The 20,360-nt window shown below is 37.4% G+C and overlaps 1 protein-coding gene across 4 annotated transcripts; it reads right to left on the reverse strand.

Annotated features, from left to right (window-relative positions):
• Positions 1 to 7: 7 nt before the first annotated feature.
• Mur89F (Mucin related 89F) lies at positions 8 to 20,059 on the reverse strand. 4 transcript variants are annotated; one of them, XM_088040673.1, is made up of 6 exons: positions 19,868 to 20,059; positions 16,865 to 16,952; positions 8,951 to 10,210; positions 1,770 to 8,644; positions 697 to 1,710; positions 8 to 637 (listed from the first exon to the last, which is right to left on the reverse strand). In XM_088040673.1, exons 2-6 carry the CDS (start codon positions 16,914 to 16,916, stop codon positions 326 to 328), a joined length of 9,513 nt encoding a protein of 3,170 aa, XP_087896799.1. In that variant the 5' UTR covers positions 16,917 to 16,952; positions 19,868 to 20,059; the 3' UTR covers positions 8 to 325. The 4 variants fall into 4 exon arrangements, with proteins under 4 accessions (XP_087896799.1, XP_087896798.1, XP_087896800.1 ...); XM_088040672.1 differs by having other exon boundaries at positions 1,770 to 9,388; positions 9,623 to 10,210; positions 19,868 to 20,056; XM_088040674.1 differs by having other exon boundaries at positions 1,770 to 7,666; positions 8,132 to 10,210; positions 19,868 to 20,056.
• Positions 20,060 to 20,360: the final 301 nt, after the last annotated feature.

Genomic DNA, 20,360 nt, shown 5'->3' on the forward strand with positions numbered 1-20,360 from the left:
ATTCATCATGGTAAAGTTTTATTGCGTAACATACAGTGGCAATGCGGTCGTGCGTAATACAAAATTCGTCAGTAAAATTTCGAGACAGTTAGAAAATAAATAGAAATAAATACCCAGAACCATCCCGATGGGACCACCTCTTGGAAGTTAATAAAAATTTCAAAGACGTGGTACTACATCCAAATAAATTTTACTCTGAACTAAGTGCTAGTTCAAAGAAAATCGAATTAGTTTGTTTCAGTCACATAATAAATAAACACGTACCGAAGCGATCCGGTACTTGATAGTACTACCTACTTACAAACTACGTGGCAGCAAGATTTACTTAAAGGCTCGTATCGAATAAACTGGCACTTTTTCTTCGTCTTAATGAGACGTTTATGGTCTCCACTGGTATCTCCCATCTCGTATTGCGGATGTCGTATCCGCTACAGTGTTGCAGACGCGACGGGCGTTCACACTGTTTGCTTATCTGCCAATAAACGAACCCTTGTGGGCACTGGTACATGTACCCTTCCATACGGCCAGTAAATCCGTAGTTGCGTTGGCATTTTACGAAGGTTGTAGAGCAAACTGCGTCATCGGTTTCGTGGAAGCCCACGTTTGGACAGAGAGTTCGTCGGCTGTTTATTGGGATCTGCAAAAAAGTTAAGTGGTTTAGTACCATCATGATTGAAATTTTATGGGACGACTTACCGGAGGTAAAGAATTGTCGTTTAGAGTCTTGTAGAATGAGCTCTGGGCGATTTGACCATTGCAAGTCGAAGTTTCGTTTTGAGGCAAACATTGTACTCTTTCGTCGTCATAGATAGTACCATCGGGACAACTGAGGACTAATATTTTGAAGTCGTGGTTACCCGCGTTCTTGGTACATTGGTAGAATAAGTTACAGTATTTGGGGTGGCGTCTGAACCCAGTGGGACACACTAAAGCGATTTGGTCTCCTTCCAATTGTCCGATGGGACAAGGAGCGGTTCCAGATCCAGACGAATCCGTCGTGGTTAGTTCAGTGGTGGTACTTTGAATAGTCGATATTTCTGTTGACCCTGGAGTTGAACCATCCGTTCCTCCAGAACTTGTACTGTCGGATCCTCCCGGGGTTGTACCTTCTGATCCTCCAGGAGTTGTACCGTCGGAACCACCTGAAGTTGTACCCTCGGAACCTCCAGTATTGCTTTCTCCAGACGTGGTACCTTCCGCTGGTACTGTACTTTGACTAGTTGTACTATCTCCATGACTTGTGGTACTCTCAGTTCCTGTACCTGATCCATATGTTGTGCTTTCAGTTAGGGTACTACCAGGAGTGGTGTTATCAGTGAAGGTGTTTCCAGGAGTTGATTGTTCTGTACCTCCGCTTTCAGTGGTAGGATTATCGGTTCCTGGAGTCGTACTTTCTGTACCACCGGGAGAGGTAGTTCCAGAAGAACTGTCAGGACTGTTTAAAGAACCTGGTTGATCAACATGGTTTTTGCATTCTTCTCTTTTTGTCGCGTGTGGATAGTTGCACGTAATGGCATCTGAATCCCAAACTGTGCCGGGTCCACAAACGAATTCGTATCGTGTGAATCCTCCATTGCCATTATTTACACATCTATAGAATTTTTTGCAGTCTTTTCTGTCACCGAGGAAACCTTCTTGAGAACAAGTTTCACCGATTGTGCTAGATACTGTGCTTCCTGACCCTGGAGGCTGTGCAGGCGAGTTTGGACCCTATAATTGTTTAGGTTTAAATTTAACTAATTTTTTTTATAAAAATTGTATGTAGGTACCTGAGGTTGCTGTTGTCCTGGCTGATTGCCACCAGGTTGACCAGGTTGATGAGGACCTTGTTGATTGTTGCCAGGTTGTTGAGCGCCTTGTTGATTATTTCCAGGCTGGTAAGGGCCTTGTTGGTTATTTCCGGGTTGTTGAGAACCTTGTTGGTTGTTGCCAGGATGTTGAGGCCCTTGTTGATTATTACCAGGTTGTTGAGGACCTTGTTGGTTGTTGCCAGGTTGTTGGGGACCTTGCTGGTTATTTCCTGGCTGGTAGGATCCTTGCTGATTATTTCCTGGTTGGCTTGGACCTTGTTGGTTGTTTCCAGGCTGTTGAGGTCCTTGTTGGTTATTTCCTGGTTGTTGAGTACCCTGTTGATTATTTCCGGGATGTTGAGGACTTTGTTGATTATTACCAGGTTGTTGAGGACCTTGTTGGTTGTTGCCAGGTTGTTGAGAACCTTGCTGGTTATTTCCTGGCTGGTAAGGGCCTTGTTGATTATTTCCGGGATGTTGAGGACCTTGTTGATTGTTACCGGGCTGTTGTGGCCCTTGTTGATTGTTGCCAGGTTGTTGAGGGCCTTGTTGGTTGTTGCCAGGTTGTTGAGGACCTTGCTGGTTATTTCCTGGCTGGTAAGGACCTTGTTGATTGTTTCCAGGCTGTTGAGGACTTTGTTGATTATTTCCAGGTTGTTGAGGCCCTTGTTGATTATTTCCAGGTTGTTGAGGCCCTTGTTGATTATTTCCAGGCTGTTGAGGCCCTTGTTGATTATTTCCAGGTTGTTGAGGACCTTGTTGATTATTTCCAGGTTGTTGAGGACCTTGTTGGTTGTTGCCAGGTTGTTGGGGACCTTGCTGGTTATTTCCTGGCTGGTAAGGGCCTTGTTGATTATTTCCGGGATGTTGAGGACCTTGTTGATTGTTACCGGGCTGTTGTGGCCCTTGTTGATTGTTGCCAGGTTGCTGAGGGCCTTGTTGGTTGTTGCCAGGTTGTTGAGGACCTTGCTGGTTATTTCCTGGCTGGTAAGGACCTTGTTGATTATTTCCGGGATGTTGAGGACCTTGTTGATTGTTACCGGGCTGTTGTGGCCCTTGTTGATTGTTGCCAGGTTGTTGAGGGCCTTGTTGGTTGTTGCCAGGTTGTTGAGGACCTTGCTGGTTATTTCCTGGCTGGTAAGGACCTTGTTGATTGTTTCCAGGCTGTTGAGGACTTTGTTGATTATTTCCAGGTTGTTGAGGACCTTGTTGGTTGTTGCCAGGTTGTTGGGGACCTTGCTGGTTATTTCCTGGCTGGTAGGGTCCTTGTTGATGATTTCCAGGCTGTTGAGGACCTTGTTGGTTGTTGCCAGGTTGTTGGGGACCTTGCTGGTTATTTCCTGGCTGGTAGGGTCCTTGTTGATGATTTCCAGGCTGTTGAGGACCTTGTTGGTTGTTTCCTGGTTGTTGAGGACCCTGTTGATTGTTACCAGGCTGTAGAGGTCCTTGTTGATTATTTCCAGGTTGCTGAGGTCCTTGTTGGTTATTGCCAGGTTGTTGAGGTCCTTGCTGATTATTTCCTGGCTGTTGAGGTCCTTGTTGATTATTTACGGGCTGTTGAGGACCTTGTTGATTATTTCCAGGCTGGTAGGGGCCTTGTTGATTATTTCCGGGCTGTTGAGGCCCTTGTTGATTATTTCCTGGTTGTTGAGGACCTTGTTGGTTGTTTCCTGGATGTTGAGACCCTTGTTGATTATTTCCTGGTTGTTGAGGACCTTGTTGGTTATTTCCGGGTTGATTAGGACCTTGTGGAGACTGTCCTTGTGTAGGACTTTGATTTGCACATTTTCCACTAACCGCCCATGCATGATTACAAGACAGTATAGACTGATCCCATACTGTTCCAGGACCGCATGAATATTCATACTTTTGTAATCCGCCTTGTCCAGTATTAACACATCTATAAAATTTGGAACAATCATTTTCATCTCCAACAAATCCTTCAGATGCACAATTTTTTCCACTTAATTGTCCTTGTTGACTCGGACCTTGTTGACTGCCTCCTGGTTGATTTGGTCCCTGTTGATTGTTTCCAGGTTGACCTGAACCTTGTTGATTATTTCCAGGCTGTTGAGGTCCTTGTTGATTATTTCCTGGCTGTTGAGGCCCTTGTTGATTATTTCCTGGTTGTTGAGGACCCTGTTGATTGTTACCAGGCTGTTGAGGTCCTTGTTGATTATTTCCAGGCTGTTGAGGACCTTGTTGGCTATTTCCTGGTTGTTGAGGCCCTTGTTGATTATTTCCTGGTTGTTGAGGACCTTGTTGGTTGTTTCCAGGCTGGTAAGGGCCTTGTTGATTATTTCCAGGCTGTTGAGGACCTTGTTGGCTATTTCCTGGTTGTTGAGGCCCTTGTTGATTATTTCCAGGTTGACTAGGACCTTGTTGATTATTTTCGGGCTGCTGAGGTCCTTGCTGGTTGCTTCCAGGCTGTTGGGGACCTAGTTGATTGTTTCCAGGCTGACTTGGATTTTGCTGAGAGGGCGAATGATTTGCACATTTACCGCTCACTGCCCAAGGATGATTACAAGATAAAGTCGTTTGATCCCATACGGTACCTGGTCCACAACTGTACTCATATTTTTGCAAATTTCCTTGTCCACTATTAACACATCTGTAGAACTTGGAACAATCACTTTCATCTCCAACAAATCCTTCAGATGCGCAGTTTTGTCCATTAAGTTGTCCGGTTTGACCTGGTTGGTTAGGGCCTTGTTGATTATTGCCAGGTTGTTGAGGACCTTGTTGATTGTTTCCAGGTTGATTAGGACCTTGTTGATTATTTCCAGGCTGGTAGGGCCCTTGTTGATTATTTCCTGGTTGCTGCGGTCCTTGTTGATTATTTCCGGGTTGTTGAGGACCTTGTTGGTTGTTGCCAGGTTGTTGAGGGCCTTGTTGATTATTGCCAGGTTGTTGAGGACCTTGTTGATTGTTTCCAGGTTGATTAGGACTTTGTTGATTATTTCCAGGCTGGTAGGGCCCTTGTTGATTATTTCCTGGTTGCTGCGGTCCTTGTTGATTATTTCCGGGTTGTTGAGGACCTTGTTGGTTGTTGCCAGGTTGTTGAGGGCCTTGTTGATTATTGCCAGGTTGTTGAGGGCCTTGTTGATTATTTCCGGGCTGTTGAGGACTTTGTTGATTATTTCCGGGCTGGTAGGAACCTTGTTGATTATTTCCCGGCTGGTAGGGCCCTTGTTGGTTATTTCCAGGTTGTTGAGGACTTTGCTGGTTGTTTACAGGTTGTTGAGGTCCTTGTTGATTATTTCCAGGCTGGTAGGAACCTTGTTGATTATTTCCCGGCTGGTAGGGCCCTTGTTGGTTATTTCCAGGTTGTTGAGGACCTTGCTGGTTGTTTCCAGGTTGTTGAGGTCCTTGTTGATTATTTCCAGGTTGGTAGGGACCTTGTTGATTATTTCCGGGCTGTTGAGGACCTTGCTGATTATTTCCCGGCTGGTAGGGCCCTTGTTGGTTATTTCCAGGTTGTTGAGGACTTTGCTGGTTGTTGCCAGGTTGTTGAGGGCCTTGTTGATTATTTCCAGGCTGGTTGGGACCTTGTTGATTATTTCCTGGTTGCTGCGGTCCTTGTTGATTATTTCCAGGTTGACTAGAACCTGGTTGACTGGGATTTTGATTAGCACATTTTCCACTAACAGCCCAAGGATGGTTGCAAGATAATGTTGATTGATCCCAAACTGTTCCTGGTCCGCAACTGTATTCATATTTTTGTAAATTGCCTTGACCGTTATTGACACATCTGTAAAATTTAGAACAATCATTTTCATCTCCAACAAAACCTGCTGAAGCGCAGTTTTGTCCATTAAGTTGTCCTTGTTCACCCTGATTAGAACCCTGTTGATTATTTCCTGGCTGCTGTGGTCCTTGTTGATTATTTCCAGGTTGGTTAGGACCTTGTTGGTTATTTCCAGGTTGCTGAGGACCTTGTTGATTACTTCCGGACTGTTGAGGTCCTTGTTGGTTATTTCCAGGTTGTTGATTATTTCCTGGTTGTTGAGGACTTTGTTGGTTGTTGCCAGGTTGTTGAGGGCCTTGTTGATTATTTCCAGGCTGGTATGGGCCTTGTTGATTATTTCCGGACTGTTGAGGACCTTGTTGGTTATTTCCGGGCTGTTGAGGACCTTGTTGGTGGTTGCCAGGTTGTTGAGGGCCTTGTTGATTATTTCCCGGTTGTTGAGGACCTTGTTGATTATTACCAGGTTGTTGAGGACCTTGTTGGTTGTTGCCAGGTTGTTGAGGGCCTTGTTGATTATTTCCAGGTTGTTGAGGCCCTTGTTGATTATTACCAGGTTGGTGAGGCCCTTGTTGATTATTTCCAGGTTGGTTTGGACCTCCGCTTCCACCAGATTGTTGACATTTACCAGTAACTGCCCATGCGTGATTGCAAGCCAGATTCGTCTGATCCCAAACAGTTCCAGGACCACAACTGTATTCATACTTTTGCAGACCTCCTTGGCCATTATTTACACATCGATAGAATTTCGAGCAGTCATTGTCATCACCAACAAAACCTTCTCGAGAGCAAGACGATCCACTCAGTTGACCTTGTTCTTGATTATTGCCCGGTTGATTATTATTTTGGTTTCCGGAACCTTGCTGGTTATTGTTTTGATTTGAACCCTGCTGATTATTATTTTGATTATTTCCTTGCTGATTATTGTTTTGATTAGAGCCTGGTTGATTGTTCTGATTTCCAGGTCCTTGCTGATTATTGTTCTGGTTATTCCCTTGATGATTATTGTTTTGATTAGAGCCTTGTGGACTGTTATGATTACCAGATCCTTGTTGATTATTATTTTGATTGCCAGAACCTTGTTGATTATTGTTCTGATTTCCAGATCCTTGCTGATTGTTATTCTGGTTACCAGATCCTTGTTGATTATTATTTTGATTGCCGGAACCTTGTTGATTATTGTTCTGATTTGATCCTTGTTCAGGACCAGCAGTTGCACATTTTCCTTTAACAGCCCAAGGATAATTACAAGCCAAAACTTCTTCATCCCAAACTGTTCCTTGTGCGCAGCTAAATTCATATTTAGTGTGACCATTCTTTCCATCACTTACACATCTGTAGAATTTCTTACAGTCGTTTTCGTCTTTCACAAATCCTTCAGCTGTACATTTATTGTTGACAATTTGGCCTTGTTGGCTTTGCTGATTATTATTATTTCCTTGTTGTTGATTTTGTTGGTTGTTATTGTTGCTTCCTTGTTGATTCTGTTGGTTATTGTTTCCTTGTTGATTCTGTTGATTATTGTTTTCTTGTTGATTCTGTTGATTATTGTTTCCTTGTTGATTTTGTTGATTGTTGTTGCTTCCTTGTTGATTGTTGCTGCCTTGTTGATTTTGCTGGTTGTTATTTCCATGTTGATTTTGTTGGTTATTATTTCCTGATTGATTGGAACCTTCTTGATTATTACTTCCTTGTTGATTATTTTCTCCTGATGGTGTAGATTGTTGATTAGCAGAATAACATTTTCCACTGACAGCCCATGGATAATTACAAGTGATTGCATTTTGATCCCAAACTAATCCTGTACCACAAGTAAACTCGTATTTTGTGTACCCGTTTTGACCATTATTTACACATCTGTGGAACTTATTGCAATTGTTGTCATCAGGAATAAAACCTTCAGTGTTGCAAGAAGAACCAGATGGTTGATTTCCACTTCCTTGATTTGAGCCTTGTTGATTCGAACCTTGTTGATTTGATCCCTGCTGGTTAGAGCCTTGTTGGTTCGATCCCTGTTGATTAGAGCCTTGTTGATTTGAACCTTGCTGATTGGAGCCTTGTTGATTTGATCCCTGCTGGTTAGAGCCTTGTTGATTAGAACCTTGTTGATTTGATCCTTGCTGGTTAGAGCCTTGTTGGTTCGATCCCTGTTGGTTAGAGCCTTGTTGATTTGACCCTTGTTGATTGGAGCCTTGTTGATTTGATCCCTGCTGGTTAGAGCCTTGTTGATTTGATCCTTGCTGATTGGAGCCTTGTTGATTTGATCCCTGCTGGTTAGAGCCTTGTTGGTTCGATCCCTGTTGATTAGAGCTTTGTTGATTTGATCCTTGCTGATTGGAGCCTTGTTGATTTGATCCTTGTTGATTAGAACCTTGTTGATTTGATCCTTGTTGATTGGAGCCTTGTTGATTTGATCCCTGCTGGTTAGAGCCTTGTTGGTTCGATCCCTGTTGATTAGAGCCTTGTTGATTTGATCCTTGCTGATTGGAGCCTTGTTGATTTGATCCTTGTTGATTAGAACCTTGTTGATTTGATCCTTGTTGATTGGAGCCTTGTTGATTTGATCCCTGCTGGTTAGAGCCGTGTTGACTGGAACTTTGTTGATTTGATCCCTGCTGATTGGAACTGCTACCACTTTGTTGATTCGATGAACTACTTCCGCTCTGATTAGAACCACCACTTTGTTGATTAGACGAGCTGCTTCCTTGTTGGTTAGAACCACTCGAAGAACTACCGCTTTGTTGATTTTGTTGATTAGAAGAACCACTTTGATTAGAAGATCCACTTGACGAACCACTTTGTTGATTGGAAGAGCTGCTTCCTTGTTGATTTTGTTGATTCGATGAACCGCTCCCATGTTGATTAGAACTGCTTGAAGAACCTTGTTGATTCTGTTGGTTTGAAGAACCACTTTGTTGATTTGATGAGCCACTTCCTTGTTGGTTTTGTTGGTTTGATGAACTGCTTCCTTGTTGATTAGAACCACTTGAAGAACCTTGTTGGTTCTGTTGATTCGAAGAACTACTTGAGGAACCTTGCTGGTTTGAAGAGCCTTGTTGGTTTTGCTGATTAGATGAAGAACCACTTTGTTGATTTGATGAGCTGCTTCCTTGTTGGTTTGAAGAACCGCTTTGTTGATTAGACGAGCTACTTCCTTGTTGATTTTGTTGATTCGACGAACTGCTTCCTTGTTGATTCGAACTGCTTGAAGAACCTTGTTGATTCTGTTGGTTTGAAGAACCACTTCCTTGATGGTTTTGTTGGTTCGAAGAACTGCTTCCTTGTTGATTAGAACCACTTGAAGAACCTTGTTGGTTTGAAGAACCGCTTTGTTGGTTCGACGAGCTACTTCCTTGTTGGTTTTGTTGATTTGAAGAACTGCTTCCTTGTTGATTAGAACTACTTGAAGAACCACCTTGTTGGTTAGACGAGCTACTTCCTTGTTGATTTTGTTGATTCGAAGAACTGCTTCCTTGTTGATTAGAACTGCTTGAAGAACCTTGTTGGTTCTGTTGATTCGAAGAACTACTTGAGGAACCTTGCTGGTTTGAAGAGCCTTGTTGGTTTTGCTGATTAGATGAAGAACCACTTTGTTGATTTGACGAACCACTTTGTTGGTTTGATGAGCTGCTTCCTTGTTGATTAGACGAGCTACCTCCTTGTTGATTCGAACTACTGGAAGAACCTTGGTTTTGTTGATTGGAAGAACTACTTCCTTGTTGGTTATTTGAGCTACTACCACTTTGGTTAGACGAACTACTCGAAGATCCGCTCTGTTGGTTTTGTTGGTTTGAGCTACTGCTGCCTGAGCCGCTTTGTTGATTCCAGTTGTTGCTTGATCCGCTCTGCTGACCTGAGGAAGCAGCATTTTGTTGATTTTGCCAAGAATTGGAAGACGACGAAGTAGAGGAAGAAGACGACGAAGAAGAACTAGATTCATTCCAACTACTACTGCTACTGCTACTGCTACTACTATTACTACTCATAGAAGACGACGAAGAATTCTGATTACTACTGGATTCGTTAACATTGTGGGTAATATAATCATTCTGAGGAGGTAATGCGGAACCTTGACTAGCATCCTTACTTTCTTCTTCTACGGTACAACCACTTCTTTTTGCCGCCCATTCGTAGTTACAAGAAACAGTCGCTGGGTCCCAAACGGTACCAGAACCACAAGTAAATTCGTACTGGGTGAAACCATTTTGACCATTATTCACACAACGGTAGAATTTTCGACAGTTTTTGCTATCACCCAAGAAACCTTCTTGGGCACATTTATCACCGACTTGACTCGAAATGGTAGTGGCTGAGGACTGGGTGGTCCATGGTGGTAAAGTGGAGGACTGAGTGGTCCATGGAGGGTAAGTAGAGGACTGAGAGGTAGTGAAAGAAGCTTGAGTCGTCCAAGTCTGCGACGCAGAAGTCGATTGAACGCTTCCAAAATCACCATCGATACCATTTCCTCCACATTCTTCGCGGTTGCTGGCGTAAGGGTAGTTACAGTTGTTGATAGCTGGATCGAAAACTGTTCCTTTCCCACATTCGAACTGAATGGGGGTTAAATTAGGGGCGGTACCAACGCAGCGATAGAAACTTTGACAGTTTTTAGGGTCGGCGTGGAAACCTTCGCTGGGGCATCGGAATGGAGGCGAAGACCTCTCAACAGTATAACCTGAAGACAAACATTAAAATTAGCGGAATCATCTTAAAAACTCATTGTCAATTTTCACGGTATTTTTAGCAGTTTAATAATCTCCCTGGAGGCGGTCCTATCAAAATTCTTCTTTACGACAATAATAAATTATACGTTTTTGCATATCTTTTAATGCAGCAACGAGTTCCACGAAACCGAAACGAGTTATCAAATTGATAATTTTTCATATCCCGTATCAAAATTATCAATACAGGAGATCTGACGGCTCAGTGAGGTTTGAATGCGTTCACCGAACCAAAACAATGCGAAATGACAACCAAATCTATAAATAGATCTGGCTAAACCACTCGTTATTAATTTAGACACTATCATAATAAACCGTTGTAACCTTGCTAAGGTCAGGTGCGCCATTCATTGAAAGTGGAAGTTGGTGCGAATGTCGGGTTTTTTGGTCACGAATTTGCAATGAGAAATGTGAGGAGGAACTGGCGAAATTGGGCGGGGAAAAAATTTTTATGCGGTTCTACCGATTTAAAATTTAGCCAGACGATTGAGCTCCAGCTGCTCGATTGAAGAGATTTTAAATGTCGTTTTCGCCCCGAAAAAGTTTCTTGAAAATATCTCGTTTATTCGTGAAGCAAACTGAAGTTATTGGTGCTTCATTTGACACAGAATTTCACGCAGAATCCAAAACGGTTTCAATTTTTTCAGATAACTGAGAAAATTTGATTTTTTTCAAAAACATTATGACCAAAACTATGTAAACATACTTCAGTCAATTTCTCGATTATTTTTGGAGTAAATTTATGATATTAAAGCTCATTTTACGCAGAATTTCACACAGAATCTAAAACTGTTCATATTCCCGTACGTCAACAAATAACTAAAAAAAAAATTTTTTTTAAAGAAATTATGGCAAAAATTCAAGTTTTAGCTATTCGTCAGAGGACGAAATTTTTGAAGGTTCAGAATTAATATCGGCGCTCTAAATCTCGAAAATTACAACGCTACACTGGGCATAAATTTTGTGGTTTTCGCCATAATTTTTCTCGCATTTTTGTTTGTCAAGAATTCGTTGTTAAATTTTCCAAAAATAAAAAATTTGATTTTTTGAAAAAAAAATTGACACTTCGGTTGATTTCTCGCTTAATTTTGAACCAAATTTAAGACGTTAGGTCTTATTTTACGCAGAATTTAACGCAAATTTTAAATTTGGATTGAAATTTATATACCATAGCAAATAATTAAATTATGATCGATTAAAGTTTTGGAAAGTGAATTTTAATTTCTAAAATGTTTAATGCCCAATATCTTAGAAACTACGACTGATATAAAGATACGGTCCACGCCGTAGCTTTTCTTGCGTTTTTTTTGTTTAAAATTTGTTCTCAAATGTTTAAAAATCAATCTTTTGGGGAAAAACTCAAACGATAAAAATTTTTGAGTCTTTGCTTTTTTGACCGCCACTCGTAAACTAATTGGTCTGCAGATCTGAAATTTGGCCAGTCAATACATCTTGAGCTGCTCTTTTGATTGATATGTAACTCAAAAGAATTAAGCGTTACTGTCGTGGCAAAAATGTTTTTTAAAAAATGACGCTAAAAAGAACCTAATTCGGTCACTATCTCGTTTGTCATTGTGCTCATTTAACGCAGAATTTTACGCAAAATCCAAAACTGCACAAGTTTTTTACGTACGTCAAGAAATAACTGAATTAGAAATAATTAAAATTTTTGACTCACGGTAAAAAATTTTGAGTTTTTTGTTTTTTGACTGCCACTCGTAAACTATTTAATCTATCAATCTGAGATTTGACCAGATGATTGATCTTAATCTGGTTTTTAGATTGATGTATAACTCAAAAGTATTAAATGTGGTTTTCGCCCTAAAAAAGTTTTTTACAAATCACCTCAAAATAACTTCTTCAAAACAGATTTCGGTCAATATCTTGTTTTTTGGCGAAGGAATCTTAAGTTATTGGTGCTCATTTAACGCAGAATTAGAAGCAGTTAAAGTTTCATATAGAGTCAAAGTTTCTTATCTCCGAAACTATGATATTAAACAGACGGAAAGATGCGTTTTGTCGCGTTTTACTGACATTAAAATATTAAAAAAAAAAATTTTTAGTTTTAAGGCCAATGGATTCTTGGGGGACCAAAATAAAACCGAATTTATCAAAGTCAGTGTTCGTGGGAACAAAAATGTGACCTTCAACATCCAAAATTGCTCTCCCAACAAGTAAAAATCGCCTTTTTGCATCAACTCATTTATCGACTCGCTTTTTTGTACCTTTTTTAAACCACCCCGTTTTTTTCTCGTCCAAATTTGCATATTTTTCCAATGAATCTTTTTGAGGCCTTGTCGAACGCTCCAACCTAATCTCTCGTAATAAATTCAACAAATAAAGGAACGCGACGAGTGTTAATAACAGACTATAACCACCTAACACTGTGTTTCAATCTATTAAAACTTGATACCGACTAGTTCGACGTCAAAGACACAAAAGATGAAAACTTGAAGATCATGTTTCTTCACTACAAGAAATAAGCTTGTCATGTTTGACAGACGGACGATGTGGTCGCTTGTTTTTTCATCAGAAGCGGTACAACATGTGAAAATTTTTTAGTCTGGTTGCATAATTTTTAAATGCTAATTTTTAGCCATAAATTCCCCGGAACCTCATGAGATGCATCTAATTAAGAGGTTTTTAACCTCGGTGATCTTCGTCCATTATCACGTTCTTTCTAAATATTTTAGCAAGACCTTGAAGCGTTTTTCTATCACGATAAAGTACAGTTGGAGCGTTCCATGTCGGTTTGTCACAATTGTCTATAAATTGCAGCGCGTACAAGAAATCGAAGACTATGATAACCCATTGTGGTGGAGAGTATGAATTATGGAAAATCTCCGGCGTATTTATGATGGAACTTTGCACGAAAGCATGAATATGTAAAATAGACATCTCGTGTAAATCGCCTCCTTTATTCAATTATAGATAAGGATAAAACTAATAAGATGGGTTTAAATCACTTTAACTAATTACATATATCTCGTTGATTTGTCAGTTTGGATTTGCGGAATAATTTCTACATTTGTGCCCAGACTTGTTCATATAGTGGCCGCGAGTTATGGTGGGTCTTATATGGGTTTCCCGACGACTCGAGACGGCATTAAGGATTCCAGTATCAAGGATAATGGTTTCTATTTATATGTATGCAAGCACAAAAAGAAGAACCCTCGTACCGTCGTTAATTAATTTTAACTCTTATCAAAAGCTCCCGGTTCAACGATAACTTTACAAGAAATGTGAAGACACTGCTGGAGAAACTCGAGGTATTGATACCATCGGTAAATCGGATTATGCTTGTCAAAACATTTTTAAATTTCTGTCAAAACTGGTTGAGGCAGGTGCGAATCAACTTCGGCCTCCAAAGACTATTTAGTTTTCTTTAAGAGTTTTGGTGAAATTTCTTTTGAAATCGACACCCATTTTCGTGGAACCTTGACCATGATCGCCGGTCAGGTTAACCACATCGTCTATTTCGTCACCTATTCCGTTATTATTAACATTAATTTATTATTAAAAATTTGTTCTCAAATAACAATAAAAAAAATTAATTTTTGTTTTTTTGACACCCCTCTTAAACTATTTGACCTACCGGTTTTAAATTTGGCCAGTTTATAGATCTCGAGCTGCTTATTCGATTGATGTATAACTCAAAAGTATTAAACGTCATTTTTGCATTAAAAAAGTTAAATATCATCTCGAAAAAAAAAATCTGCTTCGATCAAAATATCTCATTTATTTGTGACACAAACTCAAAATGTTGGCGCTTATTGAACGCAGAATTTCACGTGGAATCTTTATAAACTGTCCTAATTTTTTCCCTACGTCAACAAATAACTGAGAAAATTTGACAAATGTGAACATACTTTGGTCGATTTCTCGCTTATTTTTGGAGTCAATTTATGTTGTTAAATCTCATTTTACGCAGAATCCAAAACTGAACTAATTTTTTCTGTGCGTCAAGAAATAACTCAGAAAATTCGATGTTTTTGAAAAAAAACATTATGACCAATGTAACAATACTTGGATCAATTTCTCGCTTATTTTTTAGAGTAAATTTATGTTATAAGAGCTTATTTTATGCAGAATATCAAGCAGAACACTAAAGTGCTACCAAATAACTAAATTAGAAGCGATTAAAATTTTAGATAGTAAATTTTCAGATCCGAAATATTTCATGCTCCGTATCTATGAAACTAAGACAGATAAAAAGATGTGGTTTTGTCATTATTTTTCTTGCGCTTTTGTCGCTTAAAATTCGTTCTCAAAATTAAAGGTTAATTCTTAAAAAAAAATTTGATTTAAAAATTTTTGAATTTTTAGTTTTTTGACTACCACTCGTAAACTATTTAACCTACCAATCTGAAATTTGGCTAGTCATTAGGTCTTGATCTGTTCTTTAGATTGATGTATAACTTTGAAGTACTAATCGTTATTTTCTGGCCAAACAAAATTGTTAAATATGACCCCAAAAGAGACTCTATAACAACCTACTTCGATCAATATCTTATTTATTTGTAAAACAAATTAAAGATATTAGTACTCATTTAACGCAGAGTTCAAAACTGCGCGATTTTTTACGTACGTCAAGAAATAACTACATTACAAGAAATTAAAATTTTAAATAAAAAAATTTTAGATCTGAAATGTTTAATGCTCAATATCTCTAAAACTCAGAAAGATGGAAAGATGCAGTTTTTGCCATCAGTTTTCTCGCACTTTTGTTACTTAGAATCCAATCTCATATATTAAAATATTCGATAATCGATTTTTTAGGGAAAAAATTCCTTTGAAACAAAAAATAAATTTTGAGTTTTTAGTTTTTTGACCACCACTCGTACAGTATTTGACCTACCGATTTGAGATTTACCCAGTAGATAGATCTTAAGCTGCTCTTTCGACTAATGTTTAACTCAAAATGATTAAACGTCATTTTCGTGTCAAAACAGTTCGTTGAAAACGACTACAAAAAGACTCTCCAAAAACCTAATTCGATCAAAATCTCATTTATTTGTAAAGCAAACGTAATATATTGGTGCTCATTTAACGCAGAATTTGACGCAAAATCTAAAACTGCAAGAGTTTTTCACGTGCGTCAAAAAATAACTAAATTAAAAGCAATTAAAATTTTAGATCCGAAATGTTTAATGCTCCATATTTCCGACACTCGGACAGATAGAAAGATGCAGTTTTCGCAATCATTTTTCTCGTGCTTTTGTTGCTTAGGATCCAATCTTATATTAAAAAAATTCGATAATCGATTTTTTGAGGAAAAAAATTCCACTGAAACAAAAAATAAATTTTGAGTTTTTCGTTTTTTGACCACCACTCGTACAGTATTTGACCTACCGATTTGAGATTTACCCAGTAGATAGATCTTAAGCTGCTCTTTCGACTAATGTTTAACTCAAAATGATTCAACGTCATTTTCGTGTCAAAACAGTTCGTTAAAAACGACTACAAAAAGACTCTCTAAAAACCAAATTCGATCAAAATCTTATTTATTTGTAAAGCAAACTTAAGATATTGGTGCTTAATTAACGCAGAATTTCACGCAAAATCTAAAACTGCGAGAGTTTTTCACGTGCGTCGAAAAATAACTAAATTAAAAGTAAATAAAAAATTAAATAAAAAAATTTTAGATCCGAAATGTTTAATGCTTCATATCTCTAAAACTCGGACAGATGGAAACATGCAGTTTTTGCAATCATTTTTCTCGTGCTTTTGTTGCTTATAATCCGCTCGCATATATCAAAAAATTTAATGGTCAATTTTTTTGGGGAAAAAAATTCGACTCGTCAAACGATAAACATTTTTTAGTTTTTGGTATTTTGCCCGCCACTCGTAAATTATTTGACCTACCAACCTGAAGTTTGGCTAGTTGATAAATCACGAGCTGTTTTTTGATTGATGTATAACTCAAAAGTATTAAACGTCATTTTCGGACCGAAACAGTTTGTTAAAAATGACTCAAAAAAGATCCTCTAAAAACATAATTCGGCCAATACCTCGTTTATTTGTGAAGCAAACATAAATTATTTCTACTCATTTAACGCAAAATTTCACGTAGATTCCAAAACTGTGCGTACGTCAATAAATAACAGAATTAGAACCAATTAAAATTTTGGATAATAAATTTTCAGTTCGAAACTAAGGCAGGTACCGTTGTTAGATAATTTAATTAGAAATTCGAGGGATTGATACCATCGCTAAATCGAATTATATTTGTCAAAACATTTTTAAATTTTAGTCAAAACTGGCAGAACGAATTAAAATCGTCCTCCAAAGACACTTCTTTTAGAGTTTTGGTGAAATTTCCCTCTAAAACCAACAGCCATTTTCGTGGAACCTTGACCATGGGTCCGATCGCCGCTCAGGTTAACCACATCGCCCATTTCGTCACCCATTCCGTTATTGTTAACATTAATCACTGAAATTGGGACCTTACTCATGGTTACCTTAACCCAAAAATTCCAGTTTCTTCATAAAATCTAACTGTTATCGGACCATTAATTAAAAAAAACAAATTTTATGACAATTATTAACGGATCTATTGGAGTTGCTCATTCATCACTCGTCTCATTAATGCGGAAAAAATTTATTACCTGAGAGCTGCGACGCCGACGTCAACAACACGGCCAACGTCCACAAGTTCATTTTCGTTCTTCTTCACGAGGAAGTCCTCCAGGTCATCTGCAAACAAAGAGATTTTATTTATAGCTTGCGTTGGGTCGATTTTTCGCTAATTGGCGAGCTCCAAACAATACCAGGAGATTTGCGAGCAAGTTTTTACCCAGAGCGGTTATACCAGTACTCGAGAAAAATGTCCGCAGAGTAAAAAGCGATCTTGGGAAGATCAAGTTTTCTTAATCTTCTTATAAATCATCGGAAGCCGCTTAATTGTTTTTGATACTCCGTTTTATAATGAACCAACTTAAACGATTTTCACGAAATCTCGTGTGACGTAAATCCATCTGGACAGTTAGTTGGGGTGTGCCATCTAATTTCCCATAAAAAAGATTCGCTGAATATTTAAAGTCAGGTCTGCAAAATAGCGGTCGCCAATGTCGATCTTTATCTCGATTTAAAATTCACTCGTCGTATTTTGGGTTAAGCGAAAAATTATTGCTGACCGTTGACTAAAAACCACACTTTGTGTACCATCATGGGTTGAGAATTAATCACGCCAAACTTGTTTTCCGCGAATAAAAGCAACGAGATGACGGGCCATTAAGGGTTTAATGCCGGCTTTTAATAACAAGATAAACCAATCTTGAGGAGATTTCGTAATTAAGAGAACGATCTAGCAAATTATGTTAAAAAGAAATGACAAGGTTGCGGGATTAGAAACGAAGAGGAGTTCGGTGACTTTGTAGTTTTAAAAATTGGATTATCTTGAGCTTGAATGCAGATTAAAATTGCCGAGTAGTTTATTCGCAGGTTTTGATACAATGAAAATTATATATCTTGTCGTTTTAACCAGTAAATAATAATTAAACTTCTGACATTGCTGTAGTACAACTTGTCATTATAATATAGAAGGTGTTCGATGTTCTGAGAGAATTAAAACGATTCTTTTTGCTGATATAAATTCGCAAAAATTACACTTTAACCAAAAAAAGTTTTATGCAAACCATGGAATAAAACAATATTTTTTGGGGTTTTGAAGTAATAAGAGTTTGAATTAATACGACTTTGCTCTACTGGTAGCAATTTTAATGCAATAAAACTAGACAGTTGGTTTAAATCTACAAAAATTAAAATCGCTAAACTTAAATAAATGTAACTAAAACAAAAAATGATTTTTTTTAAATAAAATTTTAATTTTGTGAAATAAAATTTGATGTAATGAGAGTTTTCAATATTAGAATTATGGAGTCAACCATTTTAACCAGTAAATAATTGAACTTCTGAAATTACTGTACTAAAACTTTGATGTCATAATTATAATATTTAATGTTTTGAGACTTTGTTTCATTGATATCATTATTTATAATACATTTTCTACCGTCCAATCGTAGAACAGAAAAAAAACAAATCGTTTTTGCTGATGTAAATTCGAAGTAATAAAACTTTAATCAAATGAAGTTTTAAGCAAACCATGGAGTAAAATTCTTCTTAAATTTCAACGCACTCTACAATACTTTTTGGAGTTTTGAACTAATGAGAGTTTTAACTAAAACTACTTTGCTCTACTAGTTGCAATTTTAATGCAGTGAAACACCATTTTGTGTAAATTAAAAACTAAAATCCCCAAACTTAAATATGTAACTAACTCGAAAAATATTTTTGAGCAATTTAAATTTTTCAATAAAATTTGATATAATGAGAGTTTTAAGATTAGAATTATAGAGACATTTTAAACATTAAATAATTGAACTTTTGACATTGCTGTACTTCAACTTTGATGTCATAATCATAGTTTTCGATGTTTTGAAACTTTGAATTGGTAAATTTTTGTTCTATTGACAACATCTTTATAATAATTTTTTCACCAAATAACACTCGCAGTCGTAGAATAAAAAAAATGTTTTGACGTGTTAATACAACGAAATTTTTAGCATATTTTTTTTTGCTGATGTAAATTCGCAGTAATGATACTTTAACCAAATGAAGTTTTAAGCAAACCATGGAGTAAAATTCTCCTTACATTCCAGTGCACTCTACAATATTTTTTGGGGTTTTGAACTAATGAGAGTTTAAACTAATGCGATTTTGCTATACTGATTGCTATGCAGTAAAGGGACAGTTAGTTTGAATTTAGGAAACTAAAATTGTTAAAATTAAATATTTTTTTAACACAAACAAAATTTTTGAGTAATTTGATTTTTTTAATAAAAATTTTATCCTGTGAAATAATTTTTGACGTAATGAGAGTTTCACTTAATAAAACTATTTTTATTAAAAAAAATTAAATCGGAATTTTAGTCGTTTGACTTTAATGTCATAATAATTTTACTTCGTAAAGTTTTTTCCTAAATCTCAAATGACCAAAAAAATATATTTTTTTTATTTTTATATGATAAAATGCTTATAAAATAATAATTAATAGTATAAAAAATCAAGATTTTAATGCAATGAATAATTTAATAAAATTTTAACTAAGCTACCTAAATATTTTTGGGGATTTTGATGTAATGAGAGAATACGAGTTTGCTCTACTGGTTGCAATTTTAATGCAGTAAAACCAGATAGTTGAAATTCAAGAAACTAAAATCCTTAAAATTAAATCTTTATCTAACACAGAAAAAATATTTCGAATAGTTTGATTTTTTTGAATAATATTGATGTAGTAAGAGTTTAACTTAATAAGACTATTTTCTACTAGAAAAAATTAAATCTGAATTTTAATCGTTTAATTTTGATGTGATAATTTTACTTATTTTATTTACAACATATATTTTTTTTTAATTGTTTTATTTTCTAAATTTCAAATGACCGAAAAAATATGTTTTGGAAATTTTGATGTAATAACTGCATATAAAATAATTGTTTGAAAAGCCAAGTTATCAAAATTTACTTTTAATTTTTTTAATGCAATAACAAATAAAAAACGAAATAAAAAATATCTCAAATTTAAAATTAAAAAAAAAAATTCTATCGCTTACCTCCCGTTTCCCGCCGTCTGCAGCCGCACTCCTTTGCACTCGTCGAAATCTCCAGCAAGCACTGAATTATCCTCAAATAGGACTAGTACCTATCACACGTGCTCCAGATTCCGCGAGTTTTAAGATGTCACAGCACGTTTAGTACTCGCTTATTTGAGGTGGTCGCAATACTTATAGGAGCCCCCTCCAGATTGCCCGTGTCAGTATTCGCATTTCTGAAGATGATCATCGAAGAAGAAAAAGAACACAAAGCCGGATTTATCGTCGCGAAGGGCTTAATTCTATTACATCGATCCGGTAATAAATCCAGATTATTGATCGCATGAAAACGCAATCGATTACAACTTTGACATAACGACTTCCTGCGACAAGCGAGGATGTGAGCTTACACTGCAGGAATTCGACTAAATTGTAACAAGTGGGTGTAATGAGTGCAGCTCATGATGGATCGAACGGAGAAAATTCCTGTTGACTCCATGACATGTTAATCTGC

This window comes from Gnatocerus cornutus, chromosome 7 (assembly GCF_029298725.1).
Source record: "Gnatocerus cornutus isolate USDA-ARS CGAHR chromosome 7, icGnaCorn1.1, whole genome shotgun sequence".
NCBI classification, from domain to species: domain Eukaryota; kingdom Metazoa; phylum Arthropoda; class Insecta; order Coleoptera; family Tenebrionidae; genus Gnatocerus; species Gnatocerus cornutus.